Genomic DNA, 16265 nt, shown 5'->3' on the forward strand with positions numbered 1-16265 from the left:
AAGTCTGTATTAAAAACTTGTTTATGGTCAATTTTTCGAAACAATTTCTAGAGTTGACAATAAACAATACAAAATAAATTGATTCATTCATTTTCCATGCCGCTTTTTCCTCACGAGGGTCGCGGAGGCACAAAATAAATTATCAAATATACCGTAATTTCCCGAATATAAGGCGCACCCGTGTATAATGCGCACCCCAAATTTACTTGTAAAATCTAGGGGAAATTATTGTACCCGTTTATAACGCGCACCCTAATTTTAGCACCAACAAATAGAAGAATACAAGAAAACAGAGCTTGTGTACAGATACAGAGATGTCATTTTACTGACTGGTGAAACACAGCTCAAGCATAGCACATTGGTAGTTCAAAACATTAACGTGAACTGACAATATTTACGGTAATAATATGATTTGACAACTTCTCCAACTTACCAGAATCTAGGAGAAAATAAAACAGATGTGACTTTTCTTATAAAGGCTGCTGTATAACTTGCTCATTCCCTCATGATGAATAAATGTTTCTTCCATGGATTGATACGGTAAAATGAAAGTGAGAACGTAAGTCGGAAATCCGTGAGAGCTCATAGCTGTCAGCACGAGAGTAACAAAAGGAACTATTGTTATTTGGGTTTGAGTTTCCGGAGGGACCGATATAGTTGACGGACACAGGAAGTGTGTGTCCTTACATTTGTTATGGTCCGAATTGCGGAGCTGCAATAAACGTCGACTCAAATGAGTTCAAGAAACTAAATTCTGTGCTTTATGAAGAGTGAAAAAAGCAGAATTTAACACAGACGAAATCATTCGGCCGATTAGAGTGAAGTATTACCGAAACAAAACGGTGACGTCATGTACCGTAATGGTCGGCAACGGGTTGCCGCATACGTTTCTTCAACACAACGTGGCCGTGTCAATGAAAAAAAATCGGTTTATATATATATATGTAATACATATATATTTCTGTCTCCATCCATGTACCCGTTTATAATGCGCACCATGAGTTTACCAGTTGATTTTGGGGAAAAAAGTGCGCGTTATATTCGGGAAATTACGGTATTTATAATCAGTAAAGGAAGTCAAAACTGTTATGGTTTTCTTTTGTTCATTACAACATGACATTTCTCAGAAATATTGTCATGTTGTTTTTCTTCCTTTCAAAGGCAAAAATTACCACTAAAATAATCTTTACTATGCGCAACAATCAATTGGAATGTGATTCTAATCTAAACAACTCATGTCAAGTTCAACCAATAAATTAACAGGCAGTATTTTCCATCTTGTAAACTCAGCGACCATTTGAAAATGACACAATTGTTTTCATGACTTTCGCTTCACTGTTTGCAGTAATAAAACCTCTCCTAAAAAAACCTAATCTGGATGCCTCAACCATTAGTAATTACAGGCCAATATCAAATCTGACATTCCTGGGGAAAATTATCGAAAGGGTTGTGTTTGAACAGATCCAGACTTTTATGATGCAAAACAATCTTTTTCACTCATTTCAGTCTGGATTTCGGCCACAACACAGCACCGAGACCGTGCTTATCAAAGTCCTAAATGATATTCGTCGGAATACCGATGCAGGCAAATCATCTGTTCTGCTACTATTGAATCTCAGCGCCGCATTTGACACGGTTGATCACAACATACTACTCAGCAGATTGGAACAGTGGGTAGGGCTTACTGACACTATTCTTCAGTGTTTCACATCCTATTTACATGATAGGGATTTCTTTGTGTCAATCGGAAACTATCAGTCAGAACGAACCAAATTCACGTGTGGAGTCCCTCAAGGGTCAATTCTTGGACCACTCCTATTTAACATCTATATGCTTCCGTTAGCTCAGATAATGGAACAGTATGACATCTCCTATCACGCCTATGCAGATGACACACAACTGTACATTTCTGTGTCCCCACATGATTATAGTCCCTTAGTCTCCCTGAGTAAATGCATTAATCAAATCAATGAATGGATGTGCCAGAATTTTCTCCAGTTAAATGTGGAGAAGACAGAGGTGATCATTTTTGGGCCAAAAAAGGAAAGGTCAAAGATAAGCAGCCAACTTAGCACAATGTCACTTACAGCTACAAATCAAGTCAGAAACCTTGGCGTAAAAATTGACTCAGACCTAAAATTTGATAGCCATCTAAAGTCCGTCACTAAATCCGCTTATTACCACCTAAAAATATAACAAGAATTAAGGGGCTTCTGACTCAACAAGACATGGAAAAACCTATGCATACATTCATTTTCAGCAGATTGGACTATTGCAACGGTATATTTACAGGTCTTGATTAAAAAATCAGTCAGGAAGCTGCAGCTAGTACAGAATGCTGCAGCCAGAGTCCTCACAAATACAAGGAAGCTGGACCACATTACACCGGTTTTGAAATCGCTACACTGGCTTCCAGTGAGTCAAAGGATAGACTATAAAATACTACTGCTCGTCTACAAAACACTTAATGGCCTTGGACCAAAATACATGCTTGACTTGTTAGATTCCTATGAGACATCTAGACCCCTAAGGTCGTCTGGAACCGGTCTTCTGCATGTTCCAAGAACAAGAACCAAGCAGGGTGAGGCAGCATTTAGTTATTATGCTCCTCACCTCTGGAACAAGTTACCCGAACGTCTGAAGTATGCTCAAACTGTTAGCTCTTTTAAATCAGGGCTAAAAACGCTTTTGTTTAGCACTGCATATCCATAACTGTCTATATATTTCAATCTACCTGCTTTCTATTCCTCTTGTGCTTATCTCCATTGCTGATTTCAATTATTATTAGTAGTAGTAGTTTTTGTTTTATTTTTTGTTTTGTTTTATTTTTATTTATTTATTCTGTGATCAAATGCGATCTTTTGTCTTGGTTTTTACGTTGTATTGATTTAAATGTGATTTTTATGATCTTCATGTGATGTAAAGCACTTTGAATTGCCTTGTGTTGAATTGTGCTATATAAATAAATTTGCCTTGCCTTGCCTTGCCTAAACATCAAACAGCAATAAAGCACAATCCTAGCTGGAAAAAGAACAGTTAAATACATGATAAATTATTCTTCGGGGAAGCAGGTGACCAAAGATGAAGAACGACACCAAATTAGGCTTCTTGTCACTTACGGTGACTTTAAAAGTGTGACCAACATCTAAGCAGCCATGTGCAACTTCTCGTTTAATTGGTACAGAGAGGCGCAAATTAGTGGCCGGACGATGGGGAGCAGCACCGACAGCCAGGACAAGTAAGAGTTGGAACGACTTTGCCTGACAGCAGAAACACCTTCATCTTCTATTAATCGGCTCCATTTCTGCTTCGGGAAGCAATTAAGGAGCCAGTCCAGCATTGCCAAACATTGTGTTTGATATTGAGACAAGCTTTCATGTGCGCGATAGTGGAGAATAAATGATGACTTCATTATAGATTCAGAGGGGAACTTTACATTTTTATGATTTTCTAAAAAATACATAGTACATATTAGGCATGTGCTGGTTACAAGTTTCAAGGTTTACTGTGGTATGAAAACGTCACGGTTTCAAACCCACTACCCACACTTCAAACATGATTTCACATTTACTGTATGTGACCATCAGCCGTCACTTTACACAAAATTTAAGGTAAGTAAACGCTGTCATGAATGTTTCCTACCAGCTACGAGAGCTCCAGTGTGTTTTGGGTGTCTAGCGATGGTAAAACAAATAGTATAACATAAGCTTGTTAACGAGGCTGTAAACGTGGCTAGTTACCATATCAAGACAGCTAACACCATAATTTTTGCACTATACGGCGCACCTGACTATATGCCGCCACCCACCAAATTTGGTACGAAAATGGCATTTGTTCATAGATAAGCCGTAATGTACTACAAACTGCAGCTGTCATCACTGTATTATTGGATATTTACACCAAAAGATATTACCCAGTAACACTGTATTTGACAGCGGCATCATACGCCTGTCAGAAGACCAAATGAACCACCATAAAGTTTTAAACTAAATGGCTGCAAAGCTTCATTTGGGGGAGACAGTCAACCTCTGCTGACACCTGCTGTCAACACTGTTGTTGACCAACATGCCCCCTAGCATGCATTGCAACACTACAGATGTAAATAACAATCAAAATTCATGTTCTGTGCTAAATATTTCTTCAGTTACTGTTCCAGTTTTTTCATTAATTGCTATTTATGGAATTTGGTAACACTTTACTTGACAGCGACGCCATAAGACTGTCATTAGACAATCATTATTATGACATCACACTGTCATGAGCATTAATGAATGCTTATAACACATGTCATTTAGTGTTATCCGGCAAATTATCTCACTTCTGAATGGATGGAAAAGATCATAGCTGGATATAAATGGAGTTAGTGACATAATTTGCCAGATGACACTTAATGACATCTGTCATAAGCATTCAGTATTTCCCATGATAGTGTCATGTCATAGTTATGACGGTCTTATAACAGTCTTATGACGCCGCTGTCAAATAAAGTGTTACCTATTAACCCAAATAAAACAACAAATAAGCCATACTGGACTATAAACTGCAGGATTCAAAATGAAGGAAAAAAGTAGCGGCTTATAGTCCAAAAATTACGGTAGTTTCCTCACTATTAGCGTACATTGATAGTCTTCCGCCATTGTAAACATCTGTTCAAAATAACATTTTCATTATACAGCCTGAGGAGTTTTTTCCTCTGGCGAGTTTCTGTGTTGAGACAGGGTGCATGTGTGTGTGTATATTGTGTAAAAATAATGATACGAGTCATACACATGCGCTTTGTCTATTGCTCTCACTCTCCATTAATATTCAACTAATTAATATAAATACTAGTAGTGGTATATTAACCCAGAAAAGGTGAACATACACACATTCCTGCATCAGAACTTGGACTGAGAGAGAAACATGTAGAAAATGAGCAATTCTCAAAAAATGTTGAGATGGCGCTTTAAAGCCAGTGAAATTAATTTTTTAAATTAATCACGTTAAAATATTTGACGCAAGTAACGCACATGCCCGGCTCAAACAGACTAAAATGACAGCACAGTGAAATGTCAACTTGTTACTTGTGTTTTTTAGAGTTTTGTCGCCCTCTGCTGGCGCTTGGATGCGACTGATTTTATGGGCTTAAGCACCCGTGAGCATTGTGTAATTATTGACATCAACAATTTATTTATTGATTGGAAATTTTACAAATTTTATTAAAACAAAAACATTAAGAGGGGTTTTAATATAACATTTCTATAACTTGTACGAACATTTATCTTTTAAGAACTACAAGTCTTTCTATCCATGGATCGCTTTAACAGAATGTTAATAATGTTAATGCCATCTTGTTGATCTATTGTTACAATAAACAAATACAGTACTTATGTTGAATATGTATATATACATCTGGTGCTTTATCTTTCCATTCCAACAATAATTTACAGAAAAATATGGAATATTTTAGAGATGGTTTGAATTGCGATTAATTACGATTAATTAATTTTTAAGCTGTAATTAACTCGATTAAAAATATTAATCGTTTGACAGCCCTTATATATATACATATATTTATAATATGTGGTGGTGGTGGGGGGGGGGGGGGGGGGTCCTGTTCAATGGAAAAAAGTTTTTTTTTTTTTAACCCATACATCTCAAAATAACACATACTGTATATGAACATGCAGTGGTCTCCAACCCGGTCCTCAAAGGCCCGCTATGGGGCGTTGTTTTCGTTCCTGCCGATTCAGCACAGATAGTTGAACCAATGAGGTTTCTGCTAAAACAAACAGCACCTGACTGCAATCAACTGGTTGCACTTGTAAACACCAAATTGGTGAAAATGTCATCTTGTCTGGTTGGAATGAAATCCTGCACCCACAGCGGGCCTTTGTAGAATAGGTTGGAGACCCCTGCCTTAATGGATACGTTGTTAACTGAGAAAACATACTGAGATAAAGGAACATAACCTCTCACCATCCTGAAAGACTCTCTCCACATTGAGGCCGTAGGTGGAGCATGTTTCGTAATACGTGCAGCGCTTCAGGTCATTGGACAACTTTCTGGCCCGCGAATCATCGATCACTCTGGGGTTGGCGGCGCTAATGGCATCTAGGAGAAAAATAGAGAAATGCGGTAAAGACTGAAAGAAAATCATGACAGAGTCCGACACAAACACACCTTGTGTCCCCACGAGGACCATGGGCACCTCAGCTGCGTTCCTGTAGCTGGACAGACGCAGAAAATAGTTGTACACCGTCTGGAAGCTTATCTCGTCTTCCAGGCTGAATACAAAAACCACCGCGTCCACCCAGGCGGCAAACTGAGGACACGGAAGAAAAAGAAGACAGTTGTTAAAGGCTGGCAGTCAATAATCCTATTTCAGTGCCACTGACGATGGGAGACATCCAATCCATTTTATTGGGAGAGCATTCAAAGTGGAGAATGATCACTGCAAGCCCTCTAACAAATGAAATGAGTTAATATCACTTAAAAAACTTTTATGATTCAATCTGGTGCAACAAATAATATTGAATGCAAACAAGGTAAATACTAGAGCTGAAACGATTACTCGACTAATTCCAGTAACTCGATTCTAAAAATTGTTTGAGGCATTTCCTCTTCCTCGATAAATCGTTTAATTTTGCCAGCTCTAAGCATGACGTTTTGCCCAGATTACTTTTAATGCGGCGTCACGTGCGTAGAGGAAGAAGCAATAATACCTGACTGCAGCCGACAGCCGCTACAAACATACATGTGGGGGGGGGGGCAGGGGTTCCATAAAGTGTCATTACATGTAATTGCGTTTCCAATATGAATTTAAAATTAAGACTTTGCTGGTAAAATGTTGTGTATAGAATTTGTAAAGCAATAAAACAAACAACAAAAATGAATCAAATGAACAAAAAACTATATTTTTATGATGGGTCAAAATTATTTTTCGAATAGATCATGTGACTAGCACCTTAGACGGCCATTTGCTTTGCTTAGCCAAAACCAGCTGAGAACAGATGACGCAAAATGGATATACATAAATCTTCAAACCTACGCTTTCAAAAGCGACAACAACTACTGAGCAAGAACCAAGGATTGAAGATGTGAACCCTGAAACGCCAGAGAGCACCACCAAAATTTTGAGTGGCCCACTAAAGACGTTAATTGTTCAACAGAACCACCACCGGCAGGGTTTCCCTTACACATAAAAGATTGTGGCGCACCACCACACCAATATAAAAGCCACCACACCTGAAAAATGAGATTTTTTTTTTTTTTTTAAAGATTCAAAGTAATTGTAATTTGAATAATTTAACAACGCGTCTATGAATATACTGGACTGTCTCAGAAAATTAGAATACACAATATTCTAATTTTCTGAGACAGTCCTGTACATTAATCCACCATTTAAAGCAGGGGTGTCCAAACTTTTTGCAAAGGGGACCAGATTTGGCGTGGTAAAAATGTGGGGGGCCGACCTTGGCTGACGTCCTTTACATAGAACAATATGCAGGACTGTCTCAGAAAATTAGAATATTGTGTATTCTAATTTTCTGAGACAGTCCAGTACTATATATAGCTCATTATTTCTGTACTATTTGCCAGAAGTCGTCCTAAATAGCATGTCAAATACAAGTTGTTCATTGACACACTTTGTTTAGAAAATCACATCGGTCCTCCTGTTGCAAGCATGTGCCTGACTACGAGTTGGAAATCGTGAGAAAATCCACAGAAAGGTATTTCAAGTTACTTAATGTAATTCTGGTTTAAGCCTGTGAAAACAACCTTAATATTGACATTGACATAACGTTTAAGTTCATTATGGCGTGTTTGACCCGAATCCTCGCGTACCTCCATAGCTGGTTGTAATTTCAGATGAGTATTTGTGAAGTACTGTATTTAGAAAAGATTTAAGTCGTCAACAGACAAGAGTCCATTAACAGAAGGACTTATTGTTGTGGTAATCTAGTACGTATTAGGGCCAAATGAAGAAGAAAAAAAAAACAGCTGTAGGTTGTAAAATTGCTGTGAGAAAAAAAAATCGTATTGTTACGTAGGGGTAATTATACGAGCTATGATGAAGCATTAGTGTAAATCCTTTCATTGATTATAATTTGATGTTGATGAGGCAAACTATTAAAGATTTCCTTAATTGTTAAAGCGATTCTAAAACACAAGATGCTTTCAATATTGTTGATTATAACGGAGGTGGCAACGCGCTACTTGAAGTACATAACTGCTTTTTCAGCTACATTAGCCCTACGTAATAATATGATCTTTATTCTCTTACTATTAATTCGACATTCATTCGGGTAGTAAGAGTTGGACATTTTTTAGCGTAGTACTACGTCAGAGCTGCTAGCTATGGTACACGTACACAAAGTGCGTAGCGACATTACCTCTACGTACCACCGCAGCTCACACATGCATGCACACACCTACACACACATCTGGGATACCTATATTTACGAGCATGGGCTAAGCTACTAACCGAGCATTTATTGTGTGAGTTAATTTTATTGCTGACACTGCGTTTTGGGGTCATCAACATGTTTTGCCCCCCTGCCACAAAAGTCAAACTCCGCCTATGGCTACAATCTACGCCAACATTGCTACAAAGCACATCCACATGATGCTACAGCATCTCATAGATATCACATGTTGATAGAACTAGATGCGAAATGACAGACTTGGCGGTGTTAGCATTATTAGCACATGTATATAGAACTAGATGCGAAATGACGGACTCGCCGGCTTTAGTAAACAGCCGCCATTTTAAAGCAGTACACTTCTCAGCGCTAATAAATAAGATTAACGTTATTGTACCTCGCTAACGTAATGTTAGTCCTGCGGAGGGCTAGGTTTGTATTTATTAGGCTATGACTACTGTCGATGCGTGGCTAACGTGTCTTACATACAGGCTTTATTTAATCTGTAAAAACAAAGCGCTGTGGAGTTATGAGGGTGTAAAATGAAAACATAATAAAGCTAACTGTCAATTTTAGCTAGGTATTCATTGCTGGATAAAACACCAAGTAGCACTGGTGCTAAATGTGCTCCAATACAGCAGGTATCATACATTTGTTTTGAACACTGCAAAAACTCAAAATCCTATCAGGACTTACATTTTAGACTTGAACTTAAAACTTAAGTAGAACTTAAAAATAGCTTGACACAAATGGAAATTCAATTGAAACACGTGGAGAAAAAAAAACTAACTATTAATTAATGTGTGTTATCAAGCATAATGACATTCCTAGGTGATAAATAGATTTTAAAAAAATAATAAAATCTTAAGTTTTTTTAGTGATAGCAGTGAATTTGTTGTTTTATTTTTCTAGTCATATGCAATTGTTGGTTATTTTCAACAATGTACATCTAAAATAAAGACAATGATTGTATAAAAATGGTTCATTATTAGGTGAATTGTCTTGTATAATTGCTCTTTACCTAAAAAAAAAAAGATGTTTTATCTGACTACTCGATTAATCGACGGAATTTTCAGTTTAATACTCGATTACTAAAATATTCGATAGCTGCAGCCCTACTACACACCTAGCAGAACACACATAGTCACTCACTTGACCGACATCATATAATAAACAAATTATTTTTTATCCCACTGAATAACTTTGTGGGCCGTTTCAGAAAGTTGTATCTTTGGCATGGAGACAAGTCTCGGTCTACAAGTGCTGCCCCAACTAAAACATTTTGAAATCAGGGCGTGACAGGCATTTAGTAGGCGGCCACATTGTGTGCAGAAGCTGCGCAGACACAGTAAAACAGCAGGTCGCCTGTGCAAGTTCTGCCAAGTGAAGTGTGGCTTGTGGCCAGACTAAAATGAGAACTCCTTGTCATGTCTGATCTTAAAAGGGCAGTAACAGTTTGCCCCCCGATTCAAAGTACAGTATATACAGTATAATGTATGTATATCATGTTTACATACATTATAGATGTAAACACATTATAATGTATGTATATCATGTTTACATACATTATAGACTGTGTCGATTTGGATATACTGTAAATATTTTATAGTAGTTAGTATTTGATTTAATAAAAACACATTTTAAAAATGGATATCCAAGAATATATTTAGACCCCCACGTTAGCCAATTTTATGCATTGATCAGATTTATCCTCATGATTACACATATATACAATAAAATATATACTAAATGAAACTGTTGGGCTTGTTCAATAGTACCACATGATGGCAGTGTTCCACCATTTGTGAAGCGGCAGAAAAAGATTTGCATAATCAACAGGAGGTGGTAGGAGTAAAAATGCAGTGATGCAAGCCTTATATCTGTCTGCGTCTCTGTTTGAATACAATTGCAATCGTATTACAATGAAATCTTCTTCGTCTTTGTTTATTAACAGCTAGTTTTGTATTCATGTGTTGTAATTTAAGAGCACAAACATCCTGACCGCTACCAATTAATGCTCAAAATGATGGCTTGCAACATTCACTTTAAAGTGCCTATGCCAGCAAAAAGCATGTTTACTTCATATTTCATGCGGTATTTTTTGCTCGTGAATGAAATTTACTGCTTGGATGTGTGCGGAAGTGATCGATTTATTTATTCAATTTATTGAATCCCACGCCATGAAAATGAGTGACTTCATGGATTGAGGAAGAATGCGAATGTGACGTCAACCATGTCACCATCTCACAACACAGTCATTACTATATACTATGCAGAAGGACTGTGGATTCAGCTGATTTTGCATATTAATTCATTTATTATGAATACATTTATTATTACACTGTGCTGCAAGCTTTTGTTGCTGCACCAAGGAGAGACGTGTGAGCCTTTTTGGGTTTCAAAAAGTTCCCGTTCACCGCGGAGAATAGCCAAAACAAGTCCGAATACTGTGGGACCATTGGACCAACGAGGCAGTGAGTAAAGTACATGTTTTGTATTATGTCAAATAATGGAATCATGGCATACATTTTAATAAGGTCGTGGGTTGTATCCTGTGGGTGACAATACTACCTGTCCACCGAGAAGGCCACACGGCCGACGACCGGCGGCCTGACGCACACCCCCCTTGGTCCTCTTCTCGTGCCCGCCCAAATAGCGCTTTCGTCGGCTTGGCCCCGGACCCCCGCTCCGATGCCGGCCGGTTTGTCCACCCAAAATGCGCTATTTTCGGCGTTTATTCCCCTCTCTCCCCTCTCTGCCTACCCGCCAGGACTGCAGCAGAACAACGAGCTGTAACTTGCTCGCCGGCGGCGGCTGGCCGATCGGTGAAGACAGTCAACTTCGCCGCCGTGTGTGACATGAGTCGGGGTAGTTTTGTGTGATTTTTCGTTTTCGAAAGGTGAGAAAAAGACTTGGAAAAGTCGCTCGGTTCAGGTTAGCATGTTGGCTAGCTGTCACGCCTCCTGTTATGTTTACGCTCTTTTCTCTGTCTCCGAAGCCGGGGTCGGGAAATGACAAAAGCCGGACTAACTCCGTTGACATACCGTAATATCCCAAATATAACGCGCACTTTTTCCCCCAAAATTTACTCGGAAAATTATGGGTGCGCGTTATTCACGGGTACAGGAACGGAGACAGAAAAAATTCATCATGATTCATGTTCCATTGTAAGCATGGACCAGCACAATATTACCTAATCCGAACGACAGTGATATAATAATCAAGTTTCATGTGGTAAATAATTGTTTTCATGATATTTTTCACATCTAATAAAATTGAAATGTTTTTTTGTACTATTCGTTTATTATTTACCGGTACATTTTTCTAACCTTTGCGTTGCAACATGCCGGCACAGGGCGATGTTGTCTTGAAGAGAACTTATACCGCGATCCGTTTCGTATAAATGTTGACCGTGTGGCGAGCTAGGACAGGAGTCTGAGGAGGAGTGTCGAACCACTGAGCCAAGCCGCGTTGTTTTATTTACATTGAAACTCACAAAGTAACAACATACGTCTTGCACGCAAATCGCGGGACATTTGTTTACTTCCAGCTGTTCCCTTAATTAAACTCTTCCCCCCGGGAACTACACAACTTGCCAACATTAGTTCTGGTGGTGAATTCTGTTAAAACTCACTACAACTCCATACTTTGAGTAAATTATTATCGTATACTGTGAGCAATTTTACCACAGAAAATATTGTTTTTTTTTTGTTTTTTTTAAATATTTGACAAAAGGATTAAAAAATGCTGCAACCGCTTACTTTATGAAAGTTCGAGACACGAGACTCATATTTGTTGGTGCTAAAATTAGGGTGCGCTTCATACACGGGTACAAGAGTTTTCCCTAGATTTTACGGGTAAAGTTGGGGTGCGCATTATACACGGGTGCGCCTTATATTCGGGAAATTACGGTAAAATACTGTTCGGGAGGTTCAAGAAGCTGGCAATTTTGACCACTATGCAGTAATTTTGCACTGTTGTACTGAATAAATGCATTTTTAATATTTCATATTCCATTTAGCACAAGACGGTTGTTTGTCATGACCATGCAATTTATTTAGCAATTGAGGAAAAATACCTAAATAAAAAGAATATCCTGTAAAACTATTGGAGTACAGAGACTGGAACAATGATGACATTTTGCTGCTCTCTGTCACATTTTCCTCGTTCTGAATCTTCCCCCTCCATGGGCTGAATTCTAAATCAGCTGTAATTGTTACCCTGCTGACGTCACCTGCGCTTTTCCAAATTGTTGCATATAGTCGAATCGTCTCAAAATATGATTTTAACACACATAATAGTGCTATTTAAGAATTTTTTTTGAATGCTGTCACAGGCACTTTAAGCCTGAGCACTCTGGGGTTGAACACCAAAATAAAAGCCAATAGATAATCAGAGCAGTGGTATGTTTTGTTAGATACACGATGAGGTGGGCAAAATATGCCTTCTTCTTCCTCTAACTTTTAACAGCGAGTTTCTTTTGCATCACAAAAATTCAGTGCGATCCTTACGACACGTGGGTGGAGGGAGCAAGGGGCGCAGTGCTAATTGACTCTATTAAAATATTCCCAACAATTCACAATTGACTTACGATGTTTTAATGCCACACACACACAGTACATATTTTTTGCAGCATATTTCTTGTCCTTGTTATCACCTCACCAGAAGTAATAAATCATACATGGAATAAAATTACATTTTACCACCCACTGGTGTAATAAAGTAGGTCGAACCACCTTAGGCTGTAAAGACTGCTGAAACTCTAATGCATTATTTTATGCTTGCGTTAGACTTGGTAAAATAAAGAACAGAGATGCGTTTAACTCATTGACTGCCATTGACGACAGTAGACATCCAATCCACTTCAAATGGCTTGGAAGTGAAAACATTCCACTCCACATCACAGAACCTCAGAACTGTGAGGCAAATGAGCTTGCCAGTGGAGAACAGCGCATTCAGATAAGACTATCTTGATAGAAAAAAATACGATATGAATAGTAAAAAGACAGAATTTGCCCGCTGCTCCGACTCAGCATGAGGTTGGATGATTGCGGAAACGCTTCCAAAAAGAGGAAAAATGAGCACATCAAAGCTCATTATCTTATCAGCCCTCAGTCCAGTGCCCTACGTTATACATTCAATTTCTCAACCTGTAAACGATGAGCTCCTGCCTCTTAGGCGTTTGGCTGCAAATGTTGCTCGTTGATCTGTTGTGACCTTTAAATGCATGTGAGACAAGAAGGCGGAAAGCAGCAAAAAAAGCAGCAGGGAGGTAATGGTGTGTGTGCTAATACTCTCTTTCTAGATGACTGCTGCTGATGCTTTTGGTTTATTTTTTGTGTGTGCACACTCACCTGTAACTCAGGAGGTCCTCCTTCGTCTCTTATCAGGAGGAGATAGCTCTGCCCATCCACCACGATTTCCTTCTTAAAACGACCACCTGAGGGAAAAAAACAACATTGGTAGTTTCGTATCATTATCTTTGTTATATGATGTCGACGACAGTTACTGGTGCACGATAATTATTGGTCCGATAATTATCGGTCCGATAATAGGAATTATGACGTCATCCCAATAAATTCAATAACATCATTAATAGGACCGATAATACTGTATGTACTGTGCTGCGCTACACACCAGTATGAGTTGACCATCTGCGGGGCATTGCTGCCACCTGCCGGTTAGAATAATTCGCTGCATCTATTTTTTGTTTTGCTCTCAGGCTCATTCACTTACACAGTGCGGTGTCTAGCGGTAGCATTGACAATCGTGAATGCTTTCCGCCACGGAAATATATGTAAGTATTTTATGTTTACTATAACATATGGATGTGCAATATATGTTTACTTCTGTGGTGAAGGGTCATATGTACAGAACTTCATAAGTTGTGTTATAGAAGCCAGCCAATTCTTATGGCTAGTAGCTCAAGCTAGTGTGCTATGCTTTACATATAATAGTTGTGTATATAAATGTATTGTGCAGTTTGTTGTATATGATCGAGTATTGAATATGTCTATTTTTCTGTTGTACTTTCACAATATTAAGACAAGTGTCTTCCCAAAAAAAGGCAAGAAAAGACCAAGCCTTGTGGTTTATGGAAGTGCATTCATTTTTAGATGGCTGTTTGGCAGTGCAGAAGTGAAACACACTGTTTTAGGCAGTACATGTACTGTTATATTTTTTGCCCGGTGTCGGTGGATTGGGATGTGTGCGTCTGTAAATCAAGCACTCCCTTTCTGTGACGTCACGCTCAAGTGTGCCGCACGGTTAGCGAGAAACACATCTTAATAAGCCACTGAAAAGATGACAGTCGCTTCAATGGTGTTTTAAAGATTGATATTATTATAAGGAAAGCCATTAATCCTTTTTGCTCGACCATATTTTAGTTATGAGTAGGCCTGTCGCGATAACAAATTTTAGTGTGCGATAATTTATTTCTTAAATTATTGCGATATGCGATATTATTGCCCCCCCCCCCCCATTAAAAAAAAAAAAAAAAAACACTGTCAGAATACAGCATATATTAATAGATCGTGTACACCCATTTAAACGCAATAAATGTTTACTCTTAAATTCAAAAATACTTTTTAGGAAATCACAACTAAAAACAATAGACCATGCCTCTTTTAAGTAAAAGACAACAATATTCATCCATCCATCCATCCATTATCTTCCGCTTAGTCCGGAGTCGGGTCGCGACAATATTAATACTGCACAGAAACACAGAAGAAATAAAATGTGTTTTTTAAGAAAAATGAAATTCCACTTCAAAATTTAAGCATCTAGGCAAATGAAAATGTTTCCCCTCACAGCTTCTGCTATGGCGTTCCATGTGTAATACAGTGGTACCTCCACATACGATATTAATTCGTTCTAGGAGCTTGTTTGTTAGTCGAAATGGTCGTATGTCGAGCAGGATTTTCCCATAAAAATACATTATAATTCCAATAATTCATTCCACAGCCCAAAAACCCACACTACATCCTTAATAAATACTGCTGTTACTATTGCAAATAGCAATTAGAAAGAGCAAAACAAATAAAATGTGAATAAAAATCAGAATAACAATGATATAATCATAGCAATAATAACAATAATACAGTACAGTACCTGTAATAATGTAACGAATTGTTTCTAATGTGGCGGACTTTTTTTGCTGTACCTGAACGCACCGCGGGGCTGACGATGAGCAGGAGAGCGCTATTTTACTTTCTGTTTCGATCCTGGCGTCAACAGCAGTGGACAATCGGCGAGTTGATGGAATAAATGATTTCAAACCTGACGAATCTGGCCATTTCTTAGGCGATGTTACCATAATAAGGACTGTCACCTTAACTTATAAAGACTGGCGAACGGAGGGGGACCACCGGCCAAGATCGGCATTCTACGACCCAGCTCATGGATGCACACACCATGCTTATATATTGCTATCATTCACATCTTCATTTCAATGGTAAGCGTCACGTTTTGTTTTTTTACTCCACCTGCACTAAACTTAAACTGCACTAAACTAAAAACAGAACTAAAATGCATTTTGCATAGTTGGTAACAAGGAAGCCGAACTTTTAACAGCACGTCAGCCGCAGGCGCGCACGCAGGTGCACGCGAGGCGATAAATCGCAGCGGAAAAATTATCGCCTTCATTTCTATTTACCGTGCGATAAATGGAATTATTGCATATTGCGACAGGCTTAGTTATGAGGAATGAGTGATGAACCTTACTATATAATGTTTGCATTTTACAGTGTTAGTTATAAGTTAGTAAGTTCTTGAGAGGCCTTTTGGTTATTGATAGGCTTGCTGTCCTAACCTGTCTCCCAGGTTAAGAAAGTTGTTCCATGGACCAAGACCACAACAGTC

General features: G+C 38.5%; 1 protein-coding gene across 2 annotated transcripts in view; it reads right to left on the reverse strand.

Moving 5' to 3' along the window:
- agap3 (ArfGAP with GTPase domain, ankyrin repeat and PH domain 3) overlaps positions 1–16265 on the reverse strand; it is a 346315-nt gene that overhangs the window by 151055 nt on the left and 178995 nt on the right. For both annotated transcript variants that reach the window (XM_057856980.1, XM_057856979.1), the window contains exons 4-6: positions 13760–13845; positions 6163–6304; positions 5959–6093 (exon numbers count right to left, since the gene is read on the reverse strand). In XM_057856980.1, coding sequence (XP_057712963.1) covers positions 5959–6093; positions 6163–6304; positions 13760–13845 — 363 coding nt within the window. The remainder of the gene's footprint in view (positions 1–5958; positions 6094–6162; positions 6305–13759; positions 13846–16265) is intronic.

This window comes from Corythoichthys intestinalis, chromosome 14 (assembly GCF_030265065.1).
Source record: "Corythoichthys intestinalis isolate RoL2023-P3 chromosome 14, ASM3026506v1, whole genome shotgun sequence".
NCBI classification, from domain to species: domain Eukaryota; kingdom Metazoa; phylum Chordata; class Actinopteri; order Syngnathiformes; family Syngnathidae; genus Corythoichthys; species Corythoichthys intestinalis.